Source organism: Aegilops tauschii, chromosome 5, assembly GCF_002575655.3.
Source record: "Aegilops tauschii subsp. strangulata cultivar AL8/78 chromosome 5, Aet v6.0, whole genome shotgun sequence".
NCBI lineage: Eukaryota > Viridiplantae > Streptophyta > Magnoliopsida > Poales > Poaceae > Aegilops > Aegilops tauschii.
This window is the reverse complement of record NC_053039.3, coordinates 442,066,501-442,094,404: the sequence shown is the minus strand read 5'-3', so window position 1 is coordinate 442,094,404 and position 27,904 is coordinate 442,066,501. Positions and strand designations below refer to the sequence as shown.

The window sequence follows — 27,904 nt, the reverse complement described above, 5'->3', positions numbered from 1 at the left end:
CAATAGGTTAGGGATGTGTGGTGGACGAACGGGCTGCGTATCCGGATTCGTCTCGTCGTTTTGAGCAACTTTCATGTACAAAGTATTTCCATCCGGGTTACGGATTATTTTAATTAATTATTTTAATCTGACACGTGGGTCCCACATTTCATAGACTGATTAGGGTAATTAGGGTTAACTAATTAATTAACTATTAATTAAACTAATTAATTAAATTAGATTAATCTAAACAGGGTTAATTAACTAATCAATTAACTAATTAATTAATTACTTTTATTTTTTATTTTTATTTTTATTTTTATTTTTTTATTTATTAATTTTTATTAATTAAGTTATTATTATTATTATTAATATTATTATTTATTTATTTATTATTTATTATTTATTATTTTTTTATATAATTTTCTTTAATTCTTTTTTTTAAACGTTCAGGGGCGTGGGCCCTTGTGTCATTGGCCCAAAGGCCATAGCAGGCATGGGCGCTAACGGGCATAGCCCCGAACGGGCGCTGGCCCGCGGGGGCGCACCCGACGGGGCGGCTGGCGGGCGCGGGCGCCGGTGTGCCGGCGAGCTGGGCGCGCGGGCCGGCGAACGGCGGGGAGCTCCGGTCGAGCAGCGGCAGGGCCATCGTGGGGGGGGGGAAGCGGGGCGACGGTGCGGGGGGGGGTGAGCGCCGGAGGCGGACGCGTGCACGGCGGTAGGTGAGCGACGAGAGCGGGGCTGGCGGGTGCAGAGGGGCGTCAGGGGCAAGCACGCACGGCGCAGGGCGCGGTCGGGCGGCCGTGTACGGCGAGGCGACGACGGGGAACGGCTCGGGCGCGATGGCCATCCAGAGGAGGCGCGACGAGCGCGGGGAGGCCGCGAGCGAGCACGGCCTCGGGCGCGCGGTGACAGGGGAAGAGGGGAGAGGAGGAGGGCGCTCACGGCGGGGCTGTAGGGACGGGGCAGCATGCTCGAGGTGGGGGGGACGGGGACGGCGCGGACGGAGTCGAGGCAGGCCGGCGAGGGAGCTCCGGCGAGGTCCTCGGGCGAGGGCGTCGGGACGGCGATGAGGCATGGCCGCGGCTTCTGGTGGTGTCGCGCGAGGGAGAGGAGGGCGAGGAGGTAACGACGACGGCGATCCGGGGTGATGGCGTCGACGGGGTCGGGGCGACACCGGGCGGTGGCAGCGGGGGCGAGGTGAGGCAGCGGCGGCGGGGTCGAGCCCTCCCCGATCCAGATCGAGGGGAGAGGGGAGTGAACGTGGGGGAGGGCGAGTGGGGAGGTGGAGGTTGTCGGTGGGGAGTGGGGGGGCTGGAGTGGATAAGGGGACGGCTGGTGGGCCGGTTTGGGCCGGCCGGTTAGCTGGGCTGGGAGGCCCAGTGGGGGAAGGCCTCTTTTCTTTATTTTGTTTTGTTTTTGTTGTTTTTGTTTGTTTTCTTTTATTTATTTTCCTTTACTGTTTTATTTTATTTCTTTAATAGTTATAGTTTTATAATAAGTTAAAGCCCACACCTAAATCGGAGTTGTAAAAAGTTTTTAGTGACTAAATAAACTAGTTTAATATTTGTTTATATTTAATAACACTTATATAATTGTTTTTGCTACTGTTTTATTCATCTCATAGTATTTAAACATTTTATAAAGGTGTGGTTTCTCCACCATAATTATCTGTGCAATATTTGGTTCACTCCGAACATTTTTGTTTCAATGTTTAAAAACTTTTGTTGTTTGCCATATTTTGAATTGATTTTTGAATCGGTTTTGAACTATCGAAGGATTAGAAACAGTAACGGAGGTGACGTGGCATCATTAGCAGAGTTTTACTGTAGCTTGATTATCCGGGCGTCACACAAAGCGGCAACCGGCAAGGGACGGAGCTGCAACCGATGAGTGGTCGAGCTGAAACCCTGCGACTACTGAGCTCTCGCCAGGTGGACAAAGATGATTGGATGCACGCGGTTGGCGGGGTGCTCTTCCCGCGAGCGGTCCCATGAGTTGTGCTACAATTGGATAGTCACCAATGTGGACGCCCGGGGCAGATTTCTTCCTCGTGCGAGCTCTGCCGAGGGAAAGGCGGTGGGAAGGGGATATTTTTGTTTTTCTGCAGGCGTGACGCGCATTGGGCGACGGAGAGTCGGATAGCATCTAGGGGAGGGGGAAGACGCATCCAACGGTTATGGAAAGGTCAATCGGACGGTGGGGGGCTGAACCGTCGAGGGATTCCGCCAGTCAACCAACGCAGAGTAGCGACTATATGTACTCCCACCATCCATATGTATAGGGGCATAATGCGTTTTACAAAACTGTCTTTAACTATTGATAAGATTAATAGTATATGAGATGTATATAATGATATCATGGAAAGCTCATTTTACGTATGAATTTGACGGTATACTCTGCATAACTTACATGTCATATATTATTGTTTTAACATGTAGTTAAACTTAGTTTCAAAAACTACATTAGGCCCCATATACTCCACGGGAGTATATGAATAGAGGGACTACATTTGCTTCGGTTGCAACCGCCACAGGAGTGAGTGCACAAGATGACAAGAGTACAGGATCCAAGTGGCTTTTGGATGCGGGACTACACGTACGCCCAGACCCCACGCGCTTTCGGGTTTGCGTTCAAGACGTACGGCGCTCGGCGAAGACCTCGACGACCGCGCTAAGCAAACCGCAAAAGCAAAAGCTTAGCGGAGAAAGGCGACGGCGACGGCGACTCCGACGCCATACAGCAGCAGTTCGCAGTTCCTTGCAGGAAACAAAAATTGGTGCCATCTCCGATTTCTTCAGACAACGACGGCTTCGCATGTGCTAAGTTACTGTGTCTGCTTTTCGTCTAAAATCGCTTTGCGTATGCATGGTTGCTACTGCTCACCGGCTACTACAGTATTTCTCAATTTTCACGTACGACTTCATCCTGAATATACTACGCAGACGCATATTATTTTTAGACAGGATCCTGAACATCACATGCGAAACTGCTCAATGGCCATTCAGCAACACACGCTTGGCAGAGACGTATGCACACACGACGACCGAGCCGGTGGCGTCTCGGCTATAAAGCCGCGCGTGCAGCCCACGCCCATTACCCGTTTCTTCTCATCCGCACCCACCCATTCCCGAGAACAAAAAAAAGTAGTTCCGATTCGCTCCTCCTCTCGCGAAGCAACTGGTCTGCCGGCGCCAGCCAGCCATGTCGTCGCTCGCCGTCGGCCGCGGGCCGGACCTGGACTTGGAGTTGGGGATCTGGTTCGCGGGTCTCTTCTCTGGGCCGGAGCTTGCGGCGGCGGAGCTGCTGCTGCAGCTCAGCGTTCTCGGAGAGGCGAAGGCGGAGCCCACCAAGTCCTCGCGGTGTTCGGCGGGCTCGCGCTGCGAGGGCCTCTCCGTCGAGGCAGAGGAGCGGGTCGTCGAGGAGATTCCAGCGGCGGCGTACACGGAGCTGGACAGGCGGGCGAGGAAGAGGCACCGCCTGCTGTCGGAGCTCTACGCCGACACGATCCCCGCGAAATCCGCTGCCGCCGCGAAGAAGAAGAGCAGGAAGACGCACCACGACCACGGCGGGTCGTCATCGGAGTCCAAGGAGACGAGGTATGGCGGAGACTACTAGAGAGTAGAGAGTAGAGCGAGTACTACAGTCTACACGGGTATAAAATGGCTCGTGTAATTACGCCGTGGTTTTCCCCTATCCCCAACGCCGTGGTCCTGCATGGTTAGCGCCTCCAGTTTTGAATTTGGAATTTGAATCTGGGTTCCGAGATCTCCAAACATCAGTGCTCCAAAAGCGTTCCCTCCCCCACGATTTGAATTTGAATCATTCTTCTCTCTCTCTAGTTGTTTGTCCGAGCGCGTGAATTATTATAAGGACCCTAATAACTGGCGTTCGCTCCCCAACTTGACAAGACCGGAGTTGATCCATCATGATGTGGGACTGGACAGCCCAAAAGAGTATATGAGTACCGCAGTCGTATGTATAGTTTGCTTGCAAGCGCACGCCAGTGATCTTGGCATACTATACGAGCATCTACAGCCGGACGCTTTAAAACCGTCTGAAACGCCCGGGCTGGCTGATCGGTCACGAAAAATCGATCCAACCGAATGCCTCAAATAGGCCTCAAACATCCGGACTAACCGACACTTCACATATCCAGCCTAAATATGGGACGGATATGTGGCGGTCTGGGCGTGCCCGCCATGTCGGCTTGGCCCAGCCTGGCCCACGCCTGCCCCACAAATATCGCCATCCGGAAAACCCTAGACCACAGTCAATTCAAACTCCACTTCACTCCCCACTCTGTCCACTCCACTTCCGATCCCCTCCAAGCGCATCCGATGGCCGATGACCGAAGCAGCGCTGCCTCCGGTGAGGACTCTGGCTCCGACGACGACTGGTCTAGCCTGCTGTGCGAAGCGGACCCCAACGATGTGGAGGAGGTCGCCTTCCACATCACATTGAGGCGTTCGGTCGTTGACCAAGGTGGATCCGGCAGCGGTGGATCCACTTCGTCAGCGCCCGGTGCCCGTTGACGCAGCGCCGACCACTCTGCTCCGCTCCTCCAGGTACGCCGCCCACCACCAGCACCATCTGCTCCGGAGGTGGTACCCAGACACCGCTGGGTCCTCGTGCCCGCGCGGGGCCGGCGCGCCCTCGGACGCCCGAGTCGGAGGCACGAGCAGCCCGGCGTGAGCGGCAGCGGGCGAGGGAGAGGGCAGCGGCATCCGAGTGACTCTTCGCGCGCAGTCCGCGCGCGAGGGTTTCGGTCGATCTTGAGGCAGTGTTCGTTCCTCGCGTCTGTCCTCCGCCGCTCGCTCACGACGGCGGAGACGGATACGCAACGCCTCTGCCGCAAGAATGCCAAAGCGCTCCGACTCGCCATCGAGTTGTCGGAGCGCGAGGCAACAAAGGAGGCGGCGGCGAAGGCAGCCCGCCATGCGAAGGAGCAGGACCGCCTGCTCCGCAGGCTGTCGGGCATGAGCTACAGCTCCGACTCGGATATGATGGACGGCTCCACCTCCAGCTCCGACGGCGACACGCCTCCGCACGCCGACGCCTACACGGAGGAGGGGCATAGCCGCGCCAACGGCCGGAAGGGGAAGGGGCCGGCGAGAAAATGGTGATTTCCGCCCTTCCTCGTTCTGTTTATATTTTCTCTATGTTTCAGAAGTTTGTAGTATGGATTTGCACTGTCCGCCGTGAATCATGTTCCTTTTGTCCGGTTAATCCGATGAACTGCACTTTGATCATGTGTTTTACGTAGCATTGCATGAATTGCATGGTTTTGAGGTTTCGGATATGAGTGTGGAAGACAGAATATAAGGTGTGCTGGGCCAGTGCCCGCAGACGCACCCAGGCGCGTTCGCGGGCGTTTGAGGGGTCAGACGTGCCAAGTCCGGCTGTAGATGCTTTAACCATGCATTTCTTTATGCTTTTGTGCTAATTTTCTCCATAAAATAGGATGTAAAAGAATTTTCTTCCTTTCAACATATCCTTGTCGTAATGTTCATGGATTCTTGAATGATACGTGGGCAGTTCCAGCTCCAAAGCTAGCTACTCCCTCTGTTTCTAAATATAAGATCTTTTGGGGTCTTCAAAAAGTCTTATATTTAGAAACGGATGAAGAAGATAGCTTGATCTTATCTTGGAAAGTTGAAGCAATATTTATACACAAGACTAGAGTTGTTGTTAATAGAGTATGAACGCATGGAAGCTTTATGTTAATCACCTTTTTCAGGTGTAGTACATAGGTCCATGATTGATTTTTCTTCTTTCCCCTTTCTTTTTGTGATCGCATTTCCTCTTTCTTTTAGCTGATCGCATATTCTTTTTCTTCCACACCAATTTTGATAATCAAGTGCTAGCTTTGGAGCTGGAACTGAACATTCTGTTATCTAAGCGATTAAGGCGATGGACGGACACCACAAATAACCAACATACTCCCTCTGTCCGGAAAAGCTTGTCCTCACTGACATTTTATGAAAAACCCCTCCCCTTTCTTCCGCAAGCCAGGCAGCCCATCGCGTCTCCTCCGTCGCCTCGCCACGCGCCGGCCGCCTGCTCTGCCGCCTCGCCGTTTGCTCCGTCGCCTCGCCACGCTCCCGCCGCCTCCTCCCCCTCATCTCGCCGCTTCTCTTCGTTCGCACCAGGAGATCCAGAGGGAAGAATCCCCTTTTCTGCAAAGTCCGTGACTTGCCGGCTACGGTGGCGGCACTCATTTCCCGGAGGGAGTTGGGACTCAATCTGGAGGCATGTAAGATCCTCAAGCTCCTCGTCCTTGAGCTTTCCTTTCGTCATCCACCAGCTCCTCCTCCAGACCCCGAGCGTCTGCTGCGGAAGTCGACGGCATGGGGAAGACGAAGACTTGCTCCAGCCATGCCACTGCCCCTTGCTCGTCTTGTCGTTACCATTTCCCTCCTCGAGCTGGCGGACTAATGATCGAGGACCTGCCCTCTTCGCTCCATCGGCGCCGTCGCTGCCGCTTCTGCTCCTACTGCCCACATGGACAACTTTTCCGGAGAGAGGGAGTATGTACGAACCAACACTCAATCTTCAAAATGGCCCCTTGGTAGTTCATACAGAGAACCATTAATGGGTACTATGTCAGGCGGTATTTGAATGGGAAGCTTGGTTACATCCTGATAAACCCGGACGGAAGGAGTAGATGACCTCTTAATACAGATGGGACAATGATGCTGGACGACAGAGGGGTGTCAGTTCTAGAAGTCCCTCTGGCCAATTAAGTACGAGATCTGCCTGGGTACTAGCTTCTCGGTAAGAGATAGAGACGGTACTCTCTTTTGGCATGACTCGTAGCTCGGTACAAGCTCGCTTAGCATCGATTTTCCCGCAATTTTTGCTATCCATTTGCTCCTACCCACTTCTATTAGTGACCTCACTGATTCAAAATGGGACTTGGAACATCCCGTTCCATCGATCACACATTCCTACATGAGGAAACTTTAGCTTGGACTGAGCGGCATGCCTTGCCGATGTTGCTTGTAGGGTCCCCAGACACGATGTCCTGGGATCTCACCCTTTCGGGGGTATTCTTTGTCATGTTGGCTTACTGTGCTCTGTGTCGGGCGCATACCCTTGCTTGGACTACTCTCTTATGGAAAGCTTTGCTCTGTTTTACCGTGCTCTAGGGCAAGGCCGGCCAGGCCAAACGTCCCACCGCCAGTAACTCCCTCTTCTCATCGGGGTCCTCTGCCCAGGCGCCCTAGTCCAACAGGGTGCGCCCACCTGTCACATGGTCTTACCCTGCCCATGGCCTATGCCCCGCCTCCACGAGCGTGCAGAGAAAACTCTCGTACTTGATCACTTGAGCCCCGTCGCCAAGGGCACCACCGTGCGCCCATGCACACCCTTCGCATTCGCGTTCCCCCATATCGCAATGTCAGCGAGCAGTGAACCCATCGCCTCCGTGTCGGCCTCCCTCCATGGCGCCTTATACTCCGCAACTACATTTGCTGCTATCTGCTTTCGGCTATCGCCCCCATCAGGATCCAGGTTGGCTCGTGCCCATCCTTCCACTCGATGAGGTACTGCATGGCCATGATGATGAGTCAATCCACCGCCAACACGACACTCTTCACGTTACGGCTAGAGACGATGGGACCGACCTCCCCATCCACCTCCATAGGGCCGTATATGAGCATGTGCAACATGATCGACCGAACAGGGCCCCTAGCACCAGAGGGGCCCCATTTTTTTCTTAATCAAAGTGTCTATTGAAGCATTAGGTACTGAGTAAATAATTGTTTGAAATATTTTACACCAAGCCACCCTACGCATCTCTCCCTAATCACGATCCATCAGTTCCTCTCAACTCTCTCTCAATCTCACAGCTCTTCCAAAATAGCATAGAGTACAACTAAAAAATGCAGATTAGGTATGTGTTGTGTCTTTTAAGCTTCTACTTTGAACTGGTGTAATGTTTTGTGAAAAACTACACTGGTTGACAATTTTTTTCTTTCACACGTAGGGCCCAATTTTGATTTGCACAGGGCCTTTGATTTCCCCGGTACGGGCTGTGCCTCAACGTCTTCTTCATTGCCTCCCTTGTCCGCTACCACTTAGGCCTTGTTCGGTTACACCCTTTGTCAAGAGGATTGGAGGGGATTTGGGGGGTTTTGACTTGTAGGGGATTAAATCCACCTCAATCCCTGCCAAAACCCCTTCACAACCCTGTCAACCGAACAAAACCTTAATGGGTTGATAAGGAACAATGCGACTGCGACGGGATGTCGGTTGGAGATACGAGGATGAAGGGGGGTGGAGATATATAGATAGAGAGATATATGGAACATCGTGGAAGAAGTGGACAATGTGCTATGTGCATGCTTTTTTCAACTTTTACGCTGGTTTCTAACCTCTGATTTTATTTTATTTTTGCGGGGAACCTCTGATTTATTTCAAAGGGGTTTTTTCGCGCAGGAGGGAGACGATTAGCACCAACAAAACCAGAGGTGAGAGGAGGAGGTGCTAACCATTACGACGGCAGAACCCCTCCCTCCTCCTCCCAATAGTTGGGATACGTACTCCTCAACTCCTATCTCGTGGAAATCCTCAACTCCTATCTTGTTGAAATGAAATCGCCAGCGTTCATGCCTTGCATGTAAAAAAAAATTAAATCTTGGTGTGTGTGCTTACATGTAATAAGTACATTTTCGCAAAAAAAAAATACATGTAATAAGTACAAGGAGAGAAGAAATACTATTCAAATTCAAATTCTTGGGGGACGGATGCGACCTGACCTTGGAAGCTCAGATTCAAAAGTTTCAGGCGGTAACCACCTTCGTTTTTTTGTAAGTCCTGTACAAGTGTGTTTTCCTTTTGTTGTTTCCCGTTCCTTCTCCGAGAAGATTACTAAGTATAGCTGAGTAGGCGAAACAACGCTAAGATCACGGTGTAATTACATAGAAGCCCTTCTGTGCTACTAGTCCTCGCCGTTCCTCGTCGCCTGGTCCACCGACGACTCGACGGTGCCGGCGCCGTCGTGGCCGTGTACCTTCCGTATCTTCTTCTTCGCGGAGGCGGAGGATGATGTCACCGGGGCCGTGGCGGCGTACAGCTCAGCCAGCAGGCGGTACCTCTTCCTCGCCCTCCTGTCCAGCTCCATCGACCCCAGCGACGGCGCCGTCTCCTTTATGATCGGCCGAGGCTCCTCCTCGGCCTCCACGGAGACCTGGCAACACGAGCTCGCAGACCGCCTCGAGGAGAACGGCGTGGCCACAGACGCCGTCGCGGCGTCCTCGAAGGCGCGGTCCTCCTTCGACTCCTCGTCGACCACGGCGAGGTCCTCGCGGCGGGAGCTCGGGAACCGCCGCGAGTATGATGACGTGTCGGTGGACGCCGCCGCCTCCTCCTCCTCCTCGTCACCGCGTAGCTTTAGCAGCAGGTCGGCGGCGGCCAGCTCCGCGGCCGTGAAGAGGCCCCCGAGCCAGTACAGCTCACTCTCCGGCCCGCTGCCGACGGCGAGCGACGACATGGCGCGCACAGCGGGCGATCGATCGCTTCTCGAGAGGGTTGGGGATGCGCCGGAGATTTCTAGGTTGCAAGCTGGGTAGACGCGGAAGACGTGGGCTGCACGGGCGGTTTATAGCGGGGAGGCGGCTGATCATCCGTGGGTGTCGGCCTCGCGCGCGGCCGCGGGAGGAGACGTAACGTCGGTGGTGGTGGGGAAGTAGCGATGACACTGCCGCGTGGGGCCCGTGGCCTAGTCTGGGTGGTGGGTAATGGACCCGGTCACGTGAACGTTGGGTGGGCGGCGGCTGGGGCGAGCTGGTTGACGCGATGTCTGGTGGTGTGGCTCGAGACGGGGATGCAGATATGGTGGTCGTGGTCGGCTTGTGCCACCTGCCATGTACGCGTGTATTGGATCCTAAAATGGTTCAGGAACAAATATGTTTGTATCGCCTTCTAAAAAAATATGTTCGTATCAGTCTGTCATTCATATATATATTACTCCTCCCGTATCAAAAGATAAGACATTTTGTATGCTAAACTAGCCTAAAAAACGTTTTATATTTCAGTACAGAGGTGGTAGTACTTTTTGAGGGGCCATTAATATAGTATGCAGTACGCGTGCGTGCAAGCTTGCAGGTGTACATCGTGTAGCAAAGAAGCCAGGAGGATAAAATGACGGTACAAGTCAGTACAACTTGTGTTTTGGTGACCGATATGTGTGCTGATCGCAGCAGGGGCGACAGTACAGCAACGAAGAAGCCGCGAGAGATATGCAATTTTTTTTTGGATTATACGAGAGATATGGTGCTAGGGAGTATTTCAGTGTGGTGTGGCCGGGGAAGGAAGGAGGGAAGGAAAAGTAGATGGTCCATCCGAAACCGTCACTCTTCCGCTATAATCAGAAATCAGTTTTAATTTCCTTTTCCTTTTCCCACAAGGAATTGCACGATAGCTGGTCGACGCGCGCCTTTGCCAGTAAGCTTTGTGTGTTTGTTGCTCTTGCAGTTTGCTTGACACAATCGTCAAGCTCTAGGCTCCGCGCGCGCGGTCGCGCGAGGCAAACTCAACGCCGGCGGCATGCTACTCCTACGTCTTCTTTCCGTCCTTTCTGGAGCTGAAGATGCTGCTGCTTAATCCCAGCCCAGGTCGTCGTGTTCGTGCCAAAGCTGCTACCCATGCCAACTGTGGCTGCAACGTGCGTGACTGTGCCTGCACAGACCGGGGACAGGTTGCCATCCGATCGGAGACACCTTTGCGCGGCACTGCTCATCGCCCCACGGGATCCACAGTTGACTGTACTGTCCATGGACCCACTCGGCCAGCTCCCGTTGTGCCGACACCGCTCTCAACAGCTACTGATGAATCGATTGATCCTACACTTTTTACCAGCTTCCTGGCTGAATGCGTGGTACGTACTACTCCCACGTTCTATAATGTAGTGCATATAGATTTTTTAAAATGTCAATCCTCACGAACTTGGCTCAGTTTAAGAAAAAAAATATACATCTAGGATGCCAAATATAACATTTGATTGATCGTAAGATGTAGTAGCGTCAAAAAATGTATTACATTATGAGATGGATGGAGTAATTTATGTTTTATATATTCAGTATTGTAGATATAGCGTTTTCTCTATAAATTTGGTCAAATTTTGTAAAATTTGACTTAAAAAAAGCTATACATATAGGAGTACTACATTATGAAATGGAGGGAGTACTTTACACTTAAAAGAACAAAAACAATAAAAATATACCGCTTCTTTTGAAACCAGTTAATTAGTTTGTGGTGGGATATATGACTGGATCTTATCATATCCTTGCGGAATTGGATAGCATGTATGTGCAGTCCCATCTGCATGATCATCTTTTAGCTCCCACGCAGGGCTAGGCTACTCAGATTTTCATTATTTTAGGACAAGTTTGGAATAAGGAAAGAACACGCGAATTCTGGAGAATATGATGCTTACAGGATATTTTTGTATCGTTTGGAACAACAGAATTGCAATCTTATGATTTATATATATAATTATTATCTGAACATGGCTATTATATTGGGACATGTTTTGTTTTCTCTGCGTCTACTATATTCTTGTGTTTTTCCTATGTGACATCCAAACAACAACTTTAGAGTTTTCTTGGTTTTGGTTCCTATAGAAATCAAAGATACATGACATCTCAATTCCTCAATACCTCTTTCTATTCCTATATTTTGAGTTGTTGTGTTCCTGAGCATTGTTTGAAAATGTTTCAGCTTATTCTAGTATTAACACATGGGGTATCATCTAAACTTTTTTATGACAATGCAGGAACTTTGCCATTTCTGTAGATAGGAAATCTGAGTTTGTGTGCATGATTCTTGAAAGAACACCCCCCACCCCCCAACACACACACTACGTTGGATACATCGCTACTAGTGTTATCTTTCCACCTAAGAGATGGGACAAAGGCTAAGCTGATGAAATATTGCTGATGATTCTAAACCCAATTATGGTATATATGCGAGCCCTCCTCCTCCTCCCCCCCCCCCCCCCCCCCCCCCCCCCCGCCCCTATGGAACCATACAATCAGTTAGGTAGACTATCAAGCAGCATCCATGTCCAGACATTTCATCAGAAAAATTGCGTTATATATTAAAATACTACCCCCCCCCCCTCGGGCGCGTGATTTGCTAGGTGACACTTATGTGAACCTTGTAGTACATTCCAAATACACCCTCCGATCGATATTAATTGACGTTGGCTTAGTACAAAGTTAGTACAACTTTATACTAAACCAACATCAGTTAGTATGGTTCGGAGGGAGTACACTTTTCTAGTACTACCCACTATTCTTTATCCTCCTGCTGGCTTGAATTTGTGTTTCTAGTGCTCAAACTATAAAATTTAGCTAAGATCTATGCTATTAACACAACATAAGCCCACTTACCGTGGCTAGGTTTACCTTGATTTTGCGTTATATGTTGTCCTTTCTCATTAAGGGCATGTGCATCTCAGAAACAATGTGATCTATAGTGAATGAAAGGCTGCGGTCGAGGGTTGGTTATTTTTTGCCTAATTTTGAACTACCTTGGCCTGGTTATCTCTGCTAGCTGCATCGAAAGATAGAACGCTGTAGTCATGCATGGTCATTTCCCTTCTTCTCATGGGAAAAGTGGTGTATTTGATAGAGAGGGTTGGGCTCCGCCTCCATTTGGTCTAGCAAAATCTAATGCTGGCGTGATGCATGGTACAATAAGAGCTCCTCCTTCGGTGTGTCGGCTTGGTGTTGTGTGATGCTAAGGGCAACACTGTTATTTCAACTTGGGATATACGGTGTCGTTTGAAGTCGAGCTTCAAGAGTGCTTGGAGGTTTTTGGCTGGTGTTGGACCTTCTCCCTTGTTTGATAAGTCCGCTTATGTTGATCCACGGAAAGAAGCCTTGGGTTTGATGCAATGCCTCCAAGATGTCAATTTAAGGAAGATTAGTCAAGGTGTCAATAGAGTAGCGCATCAAGTTGCTATATTTGGTAAGGGTGTGAGGAGCATGGTCCGGTGATCGAGGAGGTTCCTTCATATGGATGTAGGAACTAGTAGATGTCGATTTGTATGAACAAAGATATGAAGTTTCAAAAAAAAAACTCCCACCCTGATTTTCTGGCCTCCTTGACTCCTTGTATCTCCCAATATGGCATCGTCCTGGGGCACTGAAAATTAGATTGCCATCTTGAAGATGCATGTTCAGCAGCATCTGAAAGGAAGAGAAATTGACCAAGAGTGGCAGAGAACTACAATGCCAAATTGTTGGATTGCCGTCGTATGATCTTCTCCGGCAATAACAGACGCTGAAATCGATCGAACTACAAGGTATATAACTGAGAATGACTCCATTGACCAGATCATTTCAACCTGAAGAATGAAATAAATTTATCTGTACTCATTAATCATGATCAGTGACACTCACACCTTAGTGGTCAAAGATAAGCTAGTTGGATTTAACAGGATATCATGGGTGCAAGATCTAATGAAACTTTCGCATGGACGGCTTGCCTGCCTACCTCCAGGACTCGCTTGGAAGCTTCTAGAACATTCCATTTATCCCCACCATTTGTCTCTGCTTCAGCAGCTACCGCCAGTCAGTCCTTCATGTTGCATGCAAGAAATTGGACTCGCCTAAATCGACCAAACCAATATGACGAGGCAGCGCTTAATTAGATCGGAACCTCGCTGCCTCGCCGTAGTAAGAAGCCTGTACCGCCATTCCGCCATGGCGCCACCAGCCGGCAGCTCGTGCTAGCTCCTCCACAAATTCTTTTAATCAAGCACACTGCAAGCATCTCTGACCATATACGCGTTGGGAATTGGACTCCAGATCAGTGCTCTTACTACGAATTTCCCAGATCATGGATCGAATCGTAATCGCATCAGCCTCTGAATAGTTAATTGCGAAAATTGCATGCACGCGCGGGCGCAATTGAAATCGATCGGCCTCGCCTCGCCGCGCTGCCCAGAGCTACCTAACCGCGCTGGACCTGATCTGATCCTCGTCGCTGCGCACAGGGATCATCGATAAGCTGTAGGAACTAGGAAGTAGGGAAACATGGTAGGAGACGACAAATATCAGTTCTGAAATCAGAAGCCGCCATGATCAACAGTTCAACACAAACAAGGGATGGAACTCCAACCAATTAGTACGTCCTATTGCATCGATTGAAGCTTTAATTTACAGTAGATCGATGGCGATTCCTCTCCGGCGAGGAAGGAGAGGACTGCGAGCACGAACTACCAGCTACCCCCCAGCAATTACGCTAATTACAAGAAGATCCCCCACGCCTCCCCTCTCCTCCCTCCACCTCGTCGCCTAATCCTTTCTGTTCTTCCGGCCGCTGCGGCCTCCGATGTCCTCCGTCGCGGCGTAGATCTCGGCGATCAGGCGGTACCGCTTCGCCCTCCGCTGGCTCCCGGCCACCTCCTGCTCCTCCTCTTCCTCCGGGTCCGCGCAACCGCTAAGGAAAACCGCGCCCGGCGCCGGCGCCTGCAGGCCGTTGACGGAGCGCGGGGAGGAGCCGCCCGAGGCCGCGGCGTAGGCGACGGGGTGCGCGCCCGTGGTGCCCGAGGACGCGCTGCTCTCGCTGAGATGGATGAGCTGCTCCGCCGCGTCGAGCTCGCGCGCCGTGAAGGCCTCCGCCGCCAGCGCCCGCGCGGGCGCCGCGGCGCCCTTGTTCTTGGGCTCCGGCGCCGGCTTGGCCTTCGCCGGCTGCATCTCGCGCTGTAGTCTTTTCATGGGCGATTTGGCCAGGGTGGGTTGGTTGCCGTGGACGCTCGTCGGCTAATTTCTTTTGCTTTTGAGGCTACGTTTTTATTCTTCGCAAAGGAGAAGGTTGGCTTTATTTATTTTCGTCATTTTGCTATGTAGGCCGGACTTTCTAAAAATGCGGGCAATTTTTTTCCACTTAGAAGTAGCTTTAATGTGAATACTTCCTAGAAGTAGCTCCTGAGCAAGTCTTTTTCGGAGAAATTTTCGATTTATTCATAATCAATCATGACAGTATAGAGACCATAAGAGTCAATAACAATTATAACCAGGTGTGACGACTGCAAGCATTAGAGTGTGCTGAAGGCGCTATCGTTATTGCCCCTCCCTCATCGGAGCCGAGGAAACATTATTGTTGTAGTAGTTAGTCGAAAGTCGCCATGTTAAGACCCCACAGGACGAGCACACCAGAAGAATAACCATCGGCATGAAGGGAGACATAGATCGGATGGATAAAACATGTAAACACATGGATGAATAGCGAATCCAAACCCGATCCACCAAAGACCAGCACCGACCGAATCCTGAAAGATCTGATGGAGAAGCACCTCCACACTCCCTCTGACGACGCTAGATGCACCATCAGGGCGGGGATCGAATGTGAGAAAGATTATTCCTACTAAGGGATGACATCGCCATCGCCACAAGCCAACCCAATACACTGAACGTAAGAAGAACAAGATCGGGGTCCCTCCCGCCAACGAGGGGTGGAGGTCCTTCACACCTCCACGACCCAAAGGCCATCGAAGGCAAGACTGACCCGTGGCGACGCCGACGGGAGGAGGAGGAGGAGGAAACCTAATCATTTGGGAGACTTTCCGTGGGGAGAAGGAAAGACCTGGCCTAAGTAAGTTTTCATGCCCATAGTTACCACTATAAATTCATGCGGATAGCTTGATGCAGTATATTAGATGTATTATCCAACTTCTCCCTCTCTCGATTTCTATTGCTACACATGTCATGATATGTAGTTGTATGCTAACAATAACTGAAGGAACTCTATGTATCATATTCTTTTAGAGAAAAGGCTCGAGTCGATCCTGACTTTGAAAGAACAAAGCCATCAACCGACCATGATTACATCAGTCACCAATACAAAGCAAATAGAAAACGAAAATGGCTAGAAGATACAATGTGATGTGCAAAGATCTAACATACAACATCTAGACAACAAGCAAGGATAAGAAAAAGCGAAGGCTCAAGACTAGCTTGATGCCAAAGAAACCTCCTCCAAAGCACCGTGTAGAGGATGGCCCAACCCTGTGGCATATAATCTGACGAAGAACACCCATGTCAACTCCATGAGCTCGAGATGCCTCGGTAACCACACCCTTTAACTCTAAAGGGGTTCCAGCCCCCTTGCCCTAGCACGGAGTGCGCAGACCCATCGAGAGAAGAAGGCGCTCCCCCAAGAGCAAGGTGAAAGCCTATGCCAAAGTCAACTGGAAGACCTTAGCACTGCCAATAGCAACACCGAGCACACCGAGCACACCGAAGGATAGGCTATGCTCCTGGCCATGAAAATGACGAAGGAGAAGCAACTGCAAGGATGGGCTACCGATGATGAAGGGACAGAGGAAGAGGTCAAGACCGTAAGATAAAGCACTGGGCTCACACCGATCCTGAGGGAACGCAGCAACGCAGAGAGGAACTTAATCCCCTCCCAGCACGACCACGAAAATAATAGCTGGTCGTCGTGCACGCTGACACAAAGAGGAACACAAAGTCAAGCACACTGACCACCAATGCCTCTGCCCTCCACCAATCAACAAAACCAGACACACCACCACCTCAGACCCATCGATGCCAGCACCCCCAAGTAGGTGACGGCGCCCGTAGCTCTGGTACCGCCCAATCCAGAGGGGATTTGGGTTTTCACCCAATGGAAGACGAGGGGAGAAACATGCGGGGGAGGGGATTACCAAGACAATGCCTATAGGTAGGTAACAAACACCCTTGAGCGCCACTTCTATTGGTGTTGACGGCCACGGATTTCTCCGGGATCGCCTCCCACCACCACCCTCCCGTGATCTAAACATCTGATTTACGAATTCGCAGTAGAAATATTTGAAGTAATATCTATAGTCAATGTTCAAAAAGTTAGACTTAAGACAAGTCCAAAACGACATGCATTTGTGATATGGAGGAAGTACGATATATAAGATTTATTGATCATTTTGATAATGAACTGACTTGACATTACTCGTTATCACACTTCTATCAAGTGTGTTACTGAGGTAAGTTCTTATTTCCTTACAGTTGTGCAAATTATCAAGTTGAAGTACTCGCATTAGCTTACACATCAAATCATCGATCATAATCTTAAACTACCAATAGTATGTGCACATGACCACGGTAAAGACATAGCCTCTCATTGTTCTTCGACCCTCCAGCTTGGGCATGCAAACATATTGTTTCTGCAATTTCTGACAATAAACGGGGTACTGCTTCTAGCTTCCTCAATTCAGTCTTCCGTGTTATGTGTCCAAAAACATATAGCTAGGAACATACAAATGGCCCCTTGTGTAAGAAACATACAAATTAGCCATGTTTCCACGAAGAAGCCCTATGTCATGAGTTTTAGATTCATATGTGCGCGCACACAGTTAGATTGCTTCCATTTCCGGATTTACTTAATTGTAAATATAGATAGCGAAGTATGTTGCTTGCTTCGGTTGAATCTTGAATGTATCTGACATATGGTTTGAGCCAACTGCAGTTAATATTCCCTTCGCATCAGACGCCTCAAACTATGCATCCACATACGTACGTACATAGTGGACGCTTTGGGTGGAACTAATCATGGTTGGGTGGAGTTCCTGCGTGTACCTGTTGCCAAGAATGTCATTGCTTGTTGAGCTCAACCTCCCTTGGTTTCCACCAAGCAAGGTTCCCCTTATGATCCACAGCAGAAAAACTTTCCACTTAGAGACAATCAGCAAAGAAAATAAAAACTAGCTGCCGGCCGGCTTCGCCCCACCCATATCAGGATGTCATCTACGCGTTAACCGTTCTCTCTATGAACTATCAATGTCCATTTTCGATATTTTGTGTTGATCCAACGGTCGCCTTAATTGCTAGTTATCATGGTGTGTTGGCTAACTGAATATTGTGATCAAGACTAAATCGTCAGACCCATAGGCTGAACAGAAAAAAGTGCGAGTAACATAAAACTTACTACATGTGTTCATACTGAAATCAACAACAGCTCTAGTCTCATGTACTCCATATATATATTGCTTCAATTTGCCAAGATAAGATCAAGCTATCTAGCTAGCTCTCCAGCTGGAACTGCCTACATAGCTAGTCTTTCATGTAGCGATGAACATTCAGACAAGGATATGTTGAAGGGGGAAAAAAAATCTTTGACATACTATTTTTGGACAAAATTAGCCCCAAATCCCGTGAAAGAGCACTGCTAGAGTACATAGCTGGATTAAAAGGATAGTTTTAGAACAAAAATCGACTTGGTAAGAAAATTCAGAGCATGCCAAGATCGGTGGCGTGCGCTTGCAAGCAAACTATACGACTAAGTACTCCTAATCTCCTAGAGAGAGAAGATTCAAATTCGAATCGTGCAGGAGGTAACGCTACATGCAGTTGGTAGGTAATGATGAGCTCTGATGTTTGCAGATCTCGGAAGGCCAGATTCAAATTTCAAATTCAAAAGGTGGAGCCGCTAACCATCTGCTTCCTCTTTCTGAACACAATTTTGTCTTTTCCCGTTTCTTCTCTGAAGAGAGGCGGTAATTACACAAGAGCCGTCTTCTACCTGTGTACCTCTACTCTTTAGTAGTCTAGTAGTCTCCGCCGTACCTCGTGGCCTCCGACTCCCATGACGATGACGCCCCGCGGTGGTCGTGGTGCGTCTTCCTCCTCTTCTTCTTCACGGCGGCGGCGGCGGAGGTCGGCGGGATCGTGTCGGAGTAGAGCTCTGACAGCGGGCGGTACCTCTTCCTCGCCCTCGCGTCCAGCAGCTCCGTGGACGGCGACGACGGGGTCTCCTCGAAGACCCGCTCCTCCACCCCGACGGAGAGGCCCTCGCAGCACGAACTGGCCGAAGACCGCGAGGGCTTCGTGGCCTCCGCCTCTCCGAGTACGCTGAGCTGCAGCAGCAGGTCAGCCGCCGCCAGTTCCGGCGCCGAGAAGAGGCCCGCGAACCAGATCCCCAACTCCAGGTCCAAGTCCAGCCCGTAGCCGGCGGCGAGCGACGACATGGGTGGCTGGCGCCGGCAGACCAGTTGCTTCGCGAGAGGAGGAGCGAATCGGATTTTTTTTTAAAGGATTTTTTTTTTCTTTTGGCTGTGGGTGGATGGCTGCGGATGAGAAGAAACGGACCGGAGGCGTGGGCTGCACGCGCGGCTTTATAGCCTAGAAGGTCGGGGACGGGGAACCGGCTCGGTCGGTGTCGGGCTCGTGATGCTGGCGCGTGAGGTCCCGGGATCTGGATGGTGGTGGTGGACCAGAATCGGTCGCGCGTGACGAACGTTGAGGCGGGCTGCCAACGGGACGGGAGCGCGTGGCGGCGGAGGCTGCGTGAGAATCAGCTGGTGCGTGCCTGGTTAGTGGGTAGGGTCAGATTGATCTGTTGAAATTGCTACCCGTTAATCGTGTTTCGTGTGTGCATATTGTCACGCCTGTCAGGCCGACCCCACCAGTCACTGGGGACTGTGAGGAAGCCGGGCCAGGAGGCCAAGTGGAGTGATAGGCTAGGTGTGTGTAGTTGGGCCGAGCGATGCCTGCGTGCTCGCGGCTGGTTAAGTAGGTGGACGAGCCACAATTTCGGTATCGATTATTGAGATAACTGGTGAACGAGAGAGAGGCTGTTCCTCCGCCAATTATCCTTCCCTTCCTTTTCCTCTCCCTAACCGCCAACTACTCCCTTCCTCCTAGATCTGATCCAGAGAGAGCTGAGGTAGATCGGGCCTGTTACATCTGGTATCAGAGGTCGGTCGATCTGGAGACTGCCTACCCCCGCCCCCGCTACACCACCAAACAAGCCTTGAAGACGGCGGCCATGGAGGAGCATCTTGCCGCGCTCATCAAGTCCGTCAACGAAGGCCGCGCCGCCAACGACGCGTGGCTGGACGCGATCCAGACCTCCCTCGAGCTCTGGCGCCCAGTGGTGACGAGCCTGCAGAACCAGCTCGACGAGCTCCGCACGCAGGTGGGGCGCATCGCCCTCCACCCCGTGCTGGCGGAATCGACGGGTCCTGCGACGGATCTCGCCGGAGCCGCGGTGGATCCGGGCCGATCGGAAGCCGATCGGGTGGGGCTCAAGACAGGCGAGCAAAATACCAGCAACCTCGAGCACCACGGGCCAAGTGGCCACGGCGACGTCGAGAATTCCGGGGGTTTGGCTTACGGGGTTGTCACCACCCAGTTGCCGCCTCCGGCCAATAGTACGTCTCTGACTGGTCCTGCCTTTAGATCTCTTGCCCTGAGTCACGTAGGTCAGTATAGAGAGTACGACGCACGCGCACAGCATAATCCGGCGAGTTGGTCTCTGCCTAAATTGGATTTTCCATCGTTTGATGGGGATAATCCATAATTTTGGCAGACTCGCTGTGAGAAGTATTTTGATGTTTATGGGGTTCAACCAGAATTTTGGGTTCGGGTTGCTACCTTGCATTTTACTGGGAATGATGCTCGTTGGTTACAGTTACAGGAAGCTAAGAGTAGAAATCTGACTTGGGAGGAATTGTGCACAGCTCTCTGTGGGGAATTTGGCAGAGAGCAGTACCAAGTGTACCTACGCCAATTTAGAACCCTCTAACAAACAGGCACGGTTAGCGAGTATATGCATCAATTTGAAGAAATTATGCATCAGTTGTTAGTGCATAACCCTGCATTTGATCATTTGTTTTTCACACCACAATTTTTAGAAGGGCTCAGGCAAGAGATTCGTATGGGTGTTGTACTTCATCAACCAAAGGACTTGGACTCCGCTTTTTCCCTAGCTTCTTTGCAGGAAGAATTGATGGACGCCATGCCTCGCCGTGACCCAAGGCGATATGAGGCTCCCCAAGTACGGCAACAACCTCGCCCACTCCTCGCTGGCGGGGCACCACTGGGTTGTCCCATTCCCCTGGTGCAGCCTGCAGCAGCAGAGGATCGGCGTGGGGTGGAAGCGGCACACCCACCCGAGCGACTGTCACGGGGAGAAGATCGCGTAGCCGCGCTGAGAAACTACAGGCGTGCCCGTGGCCTGTGCTTCAAATGCGGTGAAAGGTGGGGGCAGGGGCATCAGTGTGGACCGGTAGTTCAGCTGCATGTGGTCGAGGAACTGTTGGAGCTGTTGCAGGTAGATCAAGGGGCTCAACCAGTTCAGGATCCAGATTCAGACGAGGATGTCCTCATGTGCATCTCCAAGGTCGCTACTACCGGCCAAACTACACCGCGCACAGTTCGGTTGCTGCGAAACATTAGAGGACAAGAAGTCTTAATCCTGGTGGATTCGGGGAGCTCACACAGTTTCCTTAGTGAGGATGTAGCGGCGCGGCTGCAAATACCAATACAGCCAATGGCTGCTGTCTCAGTCAAGATTGCGGATGGAGGAACATTATCTTGTTCAGGCAGCATCCCAAGGTGCAAGTGGGCGACGCAAGGGCACGAGTTTGTAACTGATTTGAGAGTTTTGGCGCTGGGTTGCTATGATATGATCGTGGGTATCGATTCGCTCGAAGCTTGTGGTCCTATGTGGATTGATTGGGCAGAGAAACGACTGCAATTCACACACCAAGGGCAGTTTATTTAACTCAGAGGGGTGCAAAGTCAGCTTCAAGAAGTGCAACAAATTTCTTGTGCACAGTTGGCTGCTCTTGAGGATAGCAATTCAGTTGCCCACATTGTGTGTGTGTATGCAGTAGGGTCAGATATCGTGATCGAGCACATTCCAGTAGAAGTGCAGGCTGTTTTGGATGAATTTCAGTCAGTGTTCGAGGAACCTAATGGGCTGCCTCCCCATCGCTCGTGGGACCATACAATTCCCATTTTGCCGGAGCCAAGCCATTGAACATAAGGCCATATAGATACACGCCTGAGCAAAATGACGAGATCGAGAAACAAGTGAAGGAGATGCTCCAAGCAGGGTTGATAGTGCCTAGTACCAGTCCTTATTCATCGCCAGTGCTGCTCGTGAAGAAGAAGGATATGACTTGGCCCATGTGTGTAGATTATCGCCACCTCAACGCGATAACTGTCAAAAACACTTACCCTCTACCGGTGATAGATGAGCTGCTGGACGAACTGGCAGGTTCCTGCTGGTTTTCCAAACTGGACCTCCGTGCGGGTTACCATCAAATACGACTACGTGAGGGAGATGAGTTCAAAACGGCCTTCAAGACTCACCAAGGCCATTACCAGTTCCGGGTCCTGCCCTATGGAATCACGGGGGGGGGGGGGGGGGGGCGACCTTCCAGGGGGCATGAATTTGGTGTTTGAACCCTTGCTTTGCCATGGTGTGTTAGTATTTATGGAAGATATCTTAGTCCATTCGTCGACACTAGAAAAGCATGTCAAGCTATTGCGACAGGTGCTCCAACTGCTGAACGATCATGGTCTGAAGGCAAAGCTGTGAAAGTGTTCATTCGCGCAACAGCAGATCAGCTATCTGGGGCACCGAATCATCAGTTCGGGGGTGGCCACGCTGGACGAGAAGATCCAGACAGTTCATGACTGGCCGCACCCGGAATCTGTCCGCAAACTGCGGGAATTCCTGGGATTAGCGGGGTACTACCGCAAGTTTGTTCGGAACTTCGGTATTATCTCCCGGCCACTGACTGATATATTGAAGAAAGGAACGTTATTTATCTGGACTCCAACAGCCGACACAGCATTCCAGGAGCTGAAGAAGGCACTGTTCCAAGCGCCAGTATTAGCCTTACCAGATTTTTTTGCAAGAAGTTCATGGTGGAAACAGATGCTAGTGCTACGGGTGTGGGGGCCGTGCTGATGTAAGACTCGCATCCATTGGCATATCTGAGCAAGGCCCTATGACCTCGCAACATTGGACTCTCGGCCTATGAAAAAGAGTACTTGGCACTAATGATGGCCATCAACCACTGGAGGCTATACATGCAGCACGCCGAGTTTTTGGTGCGTACATATCAGAAGAGCCTGTTACATTTGACAGACCAGCGGTTGAACACGCCAATCCAACAACGTGCCTTCACCAAGTTGGTTGGGTTGTAGTTCCAGATACAGTACAAAGTGGGTGTCACTAACAAGGCGGCCGATGCACTGTCGCGAAGAGATCAGGAGGAGGGGTCTGAATTAGCAGCAGTGTCAATCCGTCGACCGTCATGGTTGGAAGCTGTGGCAGTCAGCTATCGTCAGGACAAGGTCGTGCAAACCAAACTGGAACAATTAGCCTTGGACCCAGCTAGCAAGACAGACTACTCCTTGCAGGATGGAGTGATCCGTTACAAAGGGCGCATCTGGATCGGTGCCGATGTGGAAGTGCAGCAGCCATTGATCAAAGCACTCCACGATAGTGCTGTTGGGGGCCATTCCGGATTCTATGCCACGTACCGTCGGGTGAAGAACCTTTTCTTCTGGAAAGGCATGAAAGGAATGATCAAACAGTTCGTTAGAGCCTGTGTCACCTGCCAGCAAGCTAAAACTGAACGAGTCTCCCCTACGGGATTGTTGTAGCCTCTGCCAATCCCTAAACGACCCTGGGTTGTCATATCGCTGGACTTCATCGAAGGCTTGCCTAAATTTGGAGGGCATGACATGATTCTGGTGGTGGTGGATAAGTTCTCGAAGTACGCCCACTTGTGCCATTGACCCACCCCTTCACGGCACTAACGGTGGCAACATCATTTATGAAGAACATCTTTCGCTTGCATGGGCTCCCTTTGGCCATCATCTCGGACAGAGATCGTATCTTCACAAGTGCAGTCTGGCAGGAACTATTCAAGATTTCGCAAACCTAGCAGCGCCTCAGCTCCTTGTATCACCAGCAGACTGATGGGCAAACGGAGCGGGTCAACCAATGCTTGGAAGGATACCTGCGCTGCGCGGTTCACTCTCATAAACACCGCACTGACCGCTCGTTTGAGGTTGGAGACATGGTATTCCTCAAATTACAGCCTTTTATCCAGACATCGGTGGCGCAACGCCCCTACCAGAAGCTGGCATTCCGCCACTATGGCCCTTACCGGATCATCGCCAGAGTTGGTGCGGTAGCCTACAAGCTCTAGCTGCCCGACGATAGCAAAATACATCCTGTGGTGCATGTGTCACCACTGAAATGCATGGTTGGACCAGATGCTCGGGTGAGTCCTTCATTACCACCAGCTAACTCAGTTTTGCAGGCAGAACACCAGCCCGTGGCGATCCAAGATAACAAGCTGGTGCACGTCAAGGGTGAGCTCCAGCCGCGGCTCCCGGTGCAGTGGTCTGAACTACCTCCCTCGATGGCTACCTGGGAAGACCCTGTCGAGCTTCGTCGTCGTTTTCCGTCAACAGCGGCTTGGGGACAAGCCGCCGCTCAAGGAGGGGAGAATGTCATGCCTGTCAGGCCAACCCCACCAGTGACTGGGGACTCTGAGGAAGCCGGGCCAGCAGGCCAAGTGGAGTGATGGGCTAGGTGTGTGTAGTTGGGCCAAGCGATGCCTGCGTGCTCGCGGCTGGTTAAGTAGGTGGATGAGCCACAATTTCGGTATCGATTATTGAGATAACTGGTGAACGAGAGAGAGGCTGTTCCTCCTCCAATTATCCTTCCCTTCCTTTTCCTTTTCCTCTCCCTGACCCCCAACTACTCCCTTCCTCCTAGATCTGATCCAGAGAGAGAGCTGAGGTAGATCGGGCCTGTTACACATATGCCTCTCTCAAACTTAGGGCATCTCCAACGCCGACTCTTAAGCCGCCCGTATCCGTCCGGACTCAGCTGTCCGAACCACGAAAATCATCCAACACGATTTTGTATCGTTCTATATCATGGTCCGGACCAGCAAACTGAAACCAAACGTGTGTGTGTGGGGGAGGGGGGGGAGGGGGGTGCTGGGGTTTCGGGAGTCCAGACATGAGAATCGTCGCTCTCTTACCCTCCGGCCCACCCAAAGGAAGCCGAAGCCCGCGCTTTTGTAGCGACCCACACTGTTTTCGCACCAAAATCCCACACACTCTTCTTCCATCCCCCACCACTCTCCACCCAATTGCCGCCCTTTTCTCCCACCTTCTCCTTCCTTCTGTCGCTGACGCATGGAACTCGGAAAACCTATCAGAGATGGAAGTGGCGGAGGATCTGAGCATCACGCTCGTCCGAAAGATCAGCTCAGCCATGTGGCGCCGAGGCCTAAGCATTATAGGCCTCCGTATTACTACGTCACCAAGCAGCTCGGAACCCCGATGGTACGATGCCTTACATCGCTGACATTAACGTGGTGCCTCTCTTCTACGAGTATTCTTCCCGCAGCTCGTCCAGGCAAGGACAACGTGTGGGGAGTAGACGGGTGCCCGCATGCTGCTCGATGCAATGCCTAGAGCACGGGAGATGGCGTACGACGACCCGGACATGGAGATGCTCGAAATCATCCACGGCAGAGGCGAATGAGGACTGGCAGGTGGAAGACTCGGATCCCACCCAATCCGGCAACTACCAGCAGCAGCAGTCGTACACCCAGATGTGCACGCAACAGTCCTACACCCAGACCGGCAAGGGCACACAGGAACAGTAGCATTGGGCTGCCGGACAACAGCCGCAGGAGGGAGAGGACGGCGAGAACGATGGTCCAAATGATATAGCCGGCGACCCGAAGAAGAAGGGTAGAGGAGAAAGCTTCAACATGCGGGAGGACGAGCTGTTGTGCGATGCATGGTTGTCTACTAGCTTCGATCCGTCCATGGCACAGAGCAAAAGAGCACAACATTTTGGAACAACATTCACATTTGGTTCCATGAACACAAGAAGTTCACCCCCTACTCCGACGCGGCCATCCTCAACCGTGAATCGAAGTCCCTCAACCATCGATTGTACACCATCCAAGAGGTCGTGTCCAAGTATTGCGGGCACTTGAAGCATCTTGTCGCACGGTGGCCTAGCGGTGCACAAATCACCGAGTAAGTAAGTTGATCACTAGCCGGATATGCTTAGTTTTGTTGCTTACTACCCGGATATGCATAGTTTTGTTGCTCAATATCCGTATATGCACAGTTTTGTTGCCCACTAGCCGAATATGCATAGTTTTGTTTCTCACTATCGGATATGCATTGTTGACAATGTTTCACTTTCTAGCATTCTTGTGCTTGTTTGGTGTACAAGAAGTTGGAGAAGAAAAACTTCACCAGCATGCATTGTTCGTTGAAGTTGAATGGGCAACCGAAGTGGAACCTTTTCATGGCTAAGACCGTCACCCAAGCTACCGAGCAAGAAACTGGTGACCCTACCGACCCAACCCAAGAACCGCTGAAGAAGGTTAGAAGATTTTTATGGGGGAAGAAGTGGGAGGAGGAGAGGGCCAAGCGAGAAGGTGCGGCGGCCAAGTTGACGGAGAGGTTTGAGGGTATCTTGGCGAAGGAGGAGGCATGTGTGAAGCGCTCAGACATCAAGGAGGAGAGGTTCAAATTGTTGATGGAGACGAAAGACAAGAAGTTCAAGCTCGAAGAGAGGAGGACCATGATCGAAGAGAGGAATCCTGAGCTCGAGAAAAAGAATTTGAAGATCACCGTCAATGCGGAGGAAGCCAAGATGTTGTCCTTGAATGTGACCTTTTTGGATGCCGACACAAGAATGATCATGCAATCCGTCCACTACTAGATGTTGCAGCGGCAGAAAGATGAGTTGATAGCGGCAGACAATGAGGATGGAGTGGAGGCTGCCTATGCGGCGGAGACGACACCTTGGTCGGGGAGCATATGACTAGGATTACTGGTCCAGCAGGGCAGAAAATTGCATGGACAACTGAAAGGATCGAGAAGAGGGGTCTAGAGGGGGGGGTGATTAGACCCTCAACAAGTAAAAGTGGTAGTTTTTCATTTCTTCAAGTTAAGGTTGAGTTTAGCACATGTTAAAGTACTCTCAATATATTTCAAGCAAGCATGACAAGAGTATATGTAGCGGAAAGAGTAATGCATGCAAGTTGCAAGAAAGTAAAGGGATGGGATTGGAGTGAGCAAACGCAAAGGAGACGCGGAGGATTTTTGGCGTGGTTCCGATAGGTGGTGCTATGGTATGTCCACGTTGATGGAGACTTCAACCCACGAAGGGTAACGGCTACGCGAGTCCACGGAGGGCTCCAACCACGAAGGGTCCACGAATAAGCAACCTTGTCTATCCCACCATGGCCATCGCCCACGAAGGACTTGCCTCACTCGGGTAGAGATCTTCACGAAGTAGGCGATCTCCTTGCCCTTATAAACTTCTTGGTTCAACTCCACATCTTGACGGAGGCTCCCAAGCGACACCTAACCAATCTAAGAGACACCACACTCCAAAATTTAATAGATGGTGTGTTGATGATGAACTCCTTGCTCTTGTGCTTCAAATGATAGTCTCCCCAACACTCAACTCTCTCTCTCTCTTAGATTTGGATATGGTGGAAAGAAGATTTGAGTGGAAAGCAACTTGGGGAAGGCTAGAGATCAAGATTCTAGTGGTAGGATTGGAATGTCTTGGTCTCAACACATGAGTAGGTGATTCTCTCTCAGAAAATGAGTAGTCACTACTGCAGGATGCTGCTAACGCGACACTAAGATCAGAGACCCTTCGATGAAACTGTGTGCGATGCAATAATCGCAAACAGTGGTGTAAAAACCGTCAAAAAGGTGCAAAAAGTTTGCGATGACGGATGCATCAAACACGGTTCATATTTTAGTTGCATGTGCGATTCAGGGCATACGGTTCAGTTCAATTAACCATTTTCGATGAGGAGGAACAAAAGAAATGGGCAGCTAGATGAAGGTGTGTGTGATGTACATCATACGGTTAACTCGGATGAACTGTTTGTGATTAGGCAACACAAAAGAAACGGTCAGCCAGATCAAGGTGTGTGCGATGTACAGCATACAATTTACTCGGATGAACTGTTTGTGATTAGGCAATACAAAAGAAACGGTCAGCCAGATCAAGGTGTGTGCGATGTACGACATGCGGTTCACCCGGATGAACTGTTTGCGTTGAGACAAGAGAACAGAAATGGTTCAATATAACAAATACC

At 50.8% G+C, this 27,904-nt stretch overlaps 3 protein-coding genes across 3 annotated transcripts; 1 reads left to right on the top strand and 2 right to left on the bottom strand.

Annotated features, from left to right (window-relative positions):
* Positions 1-3,068: 3,068 nt before the first annotated feature.
* Positions 3,069-8,753, top strand: LOC109739191 (uncharacterized). The gene is made up of 2 exons (XM_020298276.4): positions 3,069-3,578; positions 8,422-8,753. The coding sequence occupies exons 1-2, from the start codon at positions 3,184-3,186 to the stop codon at positions 8,471-8,473; spliced, it is 447 nt and encodes a 148-aa protein (XP_020153865.1). The 5' UTR covers positions 3,069-3,183; the 3' UTR covers positions 8,474-8,753.
* A 101-nt stretch (positions 8,754-8,854) lies between these two features.
* On the bottom strand, positions 8,855-9,805 carry LOC120965251 (uncharacterized). The gene has a single exon (XM_040390739.2). It carries the CDS (start codon positions 9,473-9,475, stop codon positions 8,924-8,926), a length of 552 nt encoding a protein of 183 aa, XP_040246673.1. The 5' UTR covers positions 9,476-9,805; the 3' UTR covers positions 8,855-8,923.
* A 4,277-nt stretch (positions 9,806-14,082) lies between these two features.
* Positions 14,083-15,203, bottom strand: LOC109739193 (uncharacterized). Its single transcript, XM_020298277.4, has one exon. It carries the CDS (start codon positions 14,709-14,711, stop codon positions 14,289-14,291), a length of 423 nt encoding a protein of 140 aa, XP_020153866.1. The 5' UTR covers positions 14,712-15,203; the 3' UTR covers positions 14,083-14,288.
* Between the last annotated feature and the right edge of the window lie 12,701 nt (positions 15,204-27,904).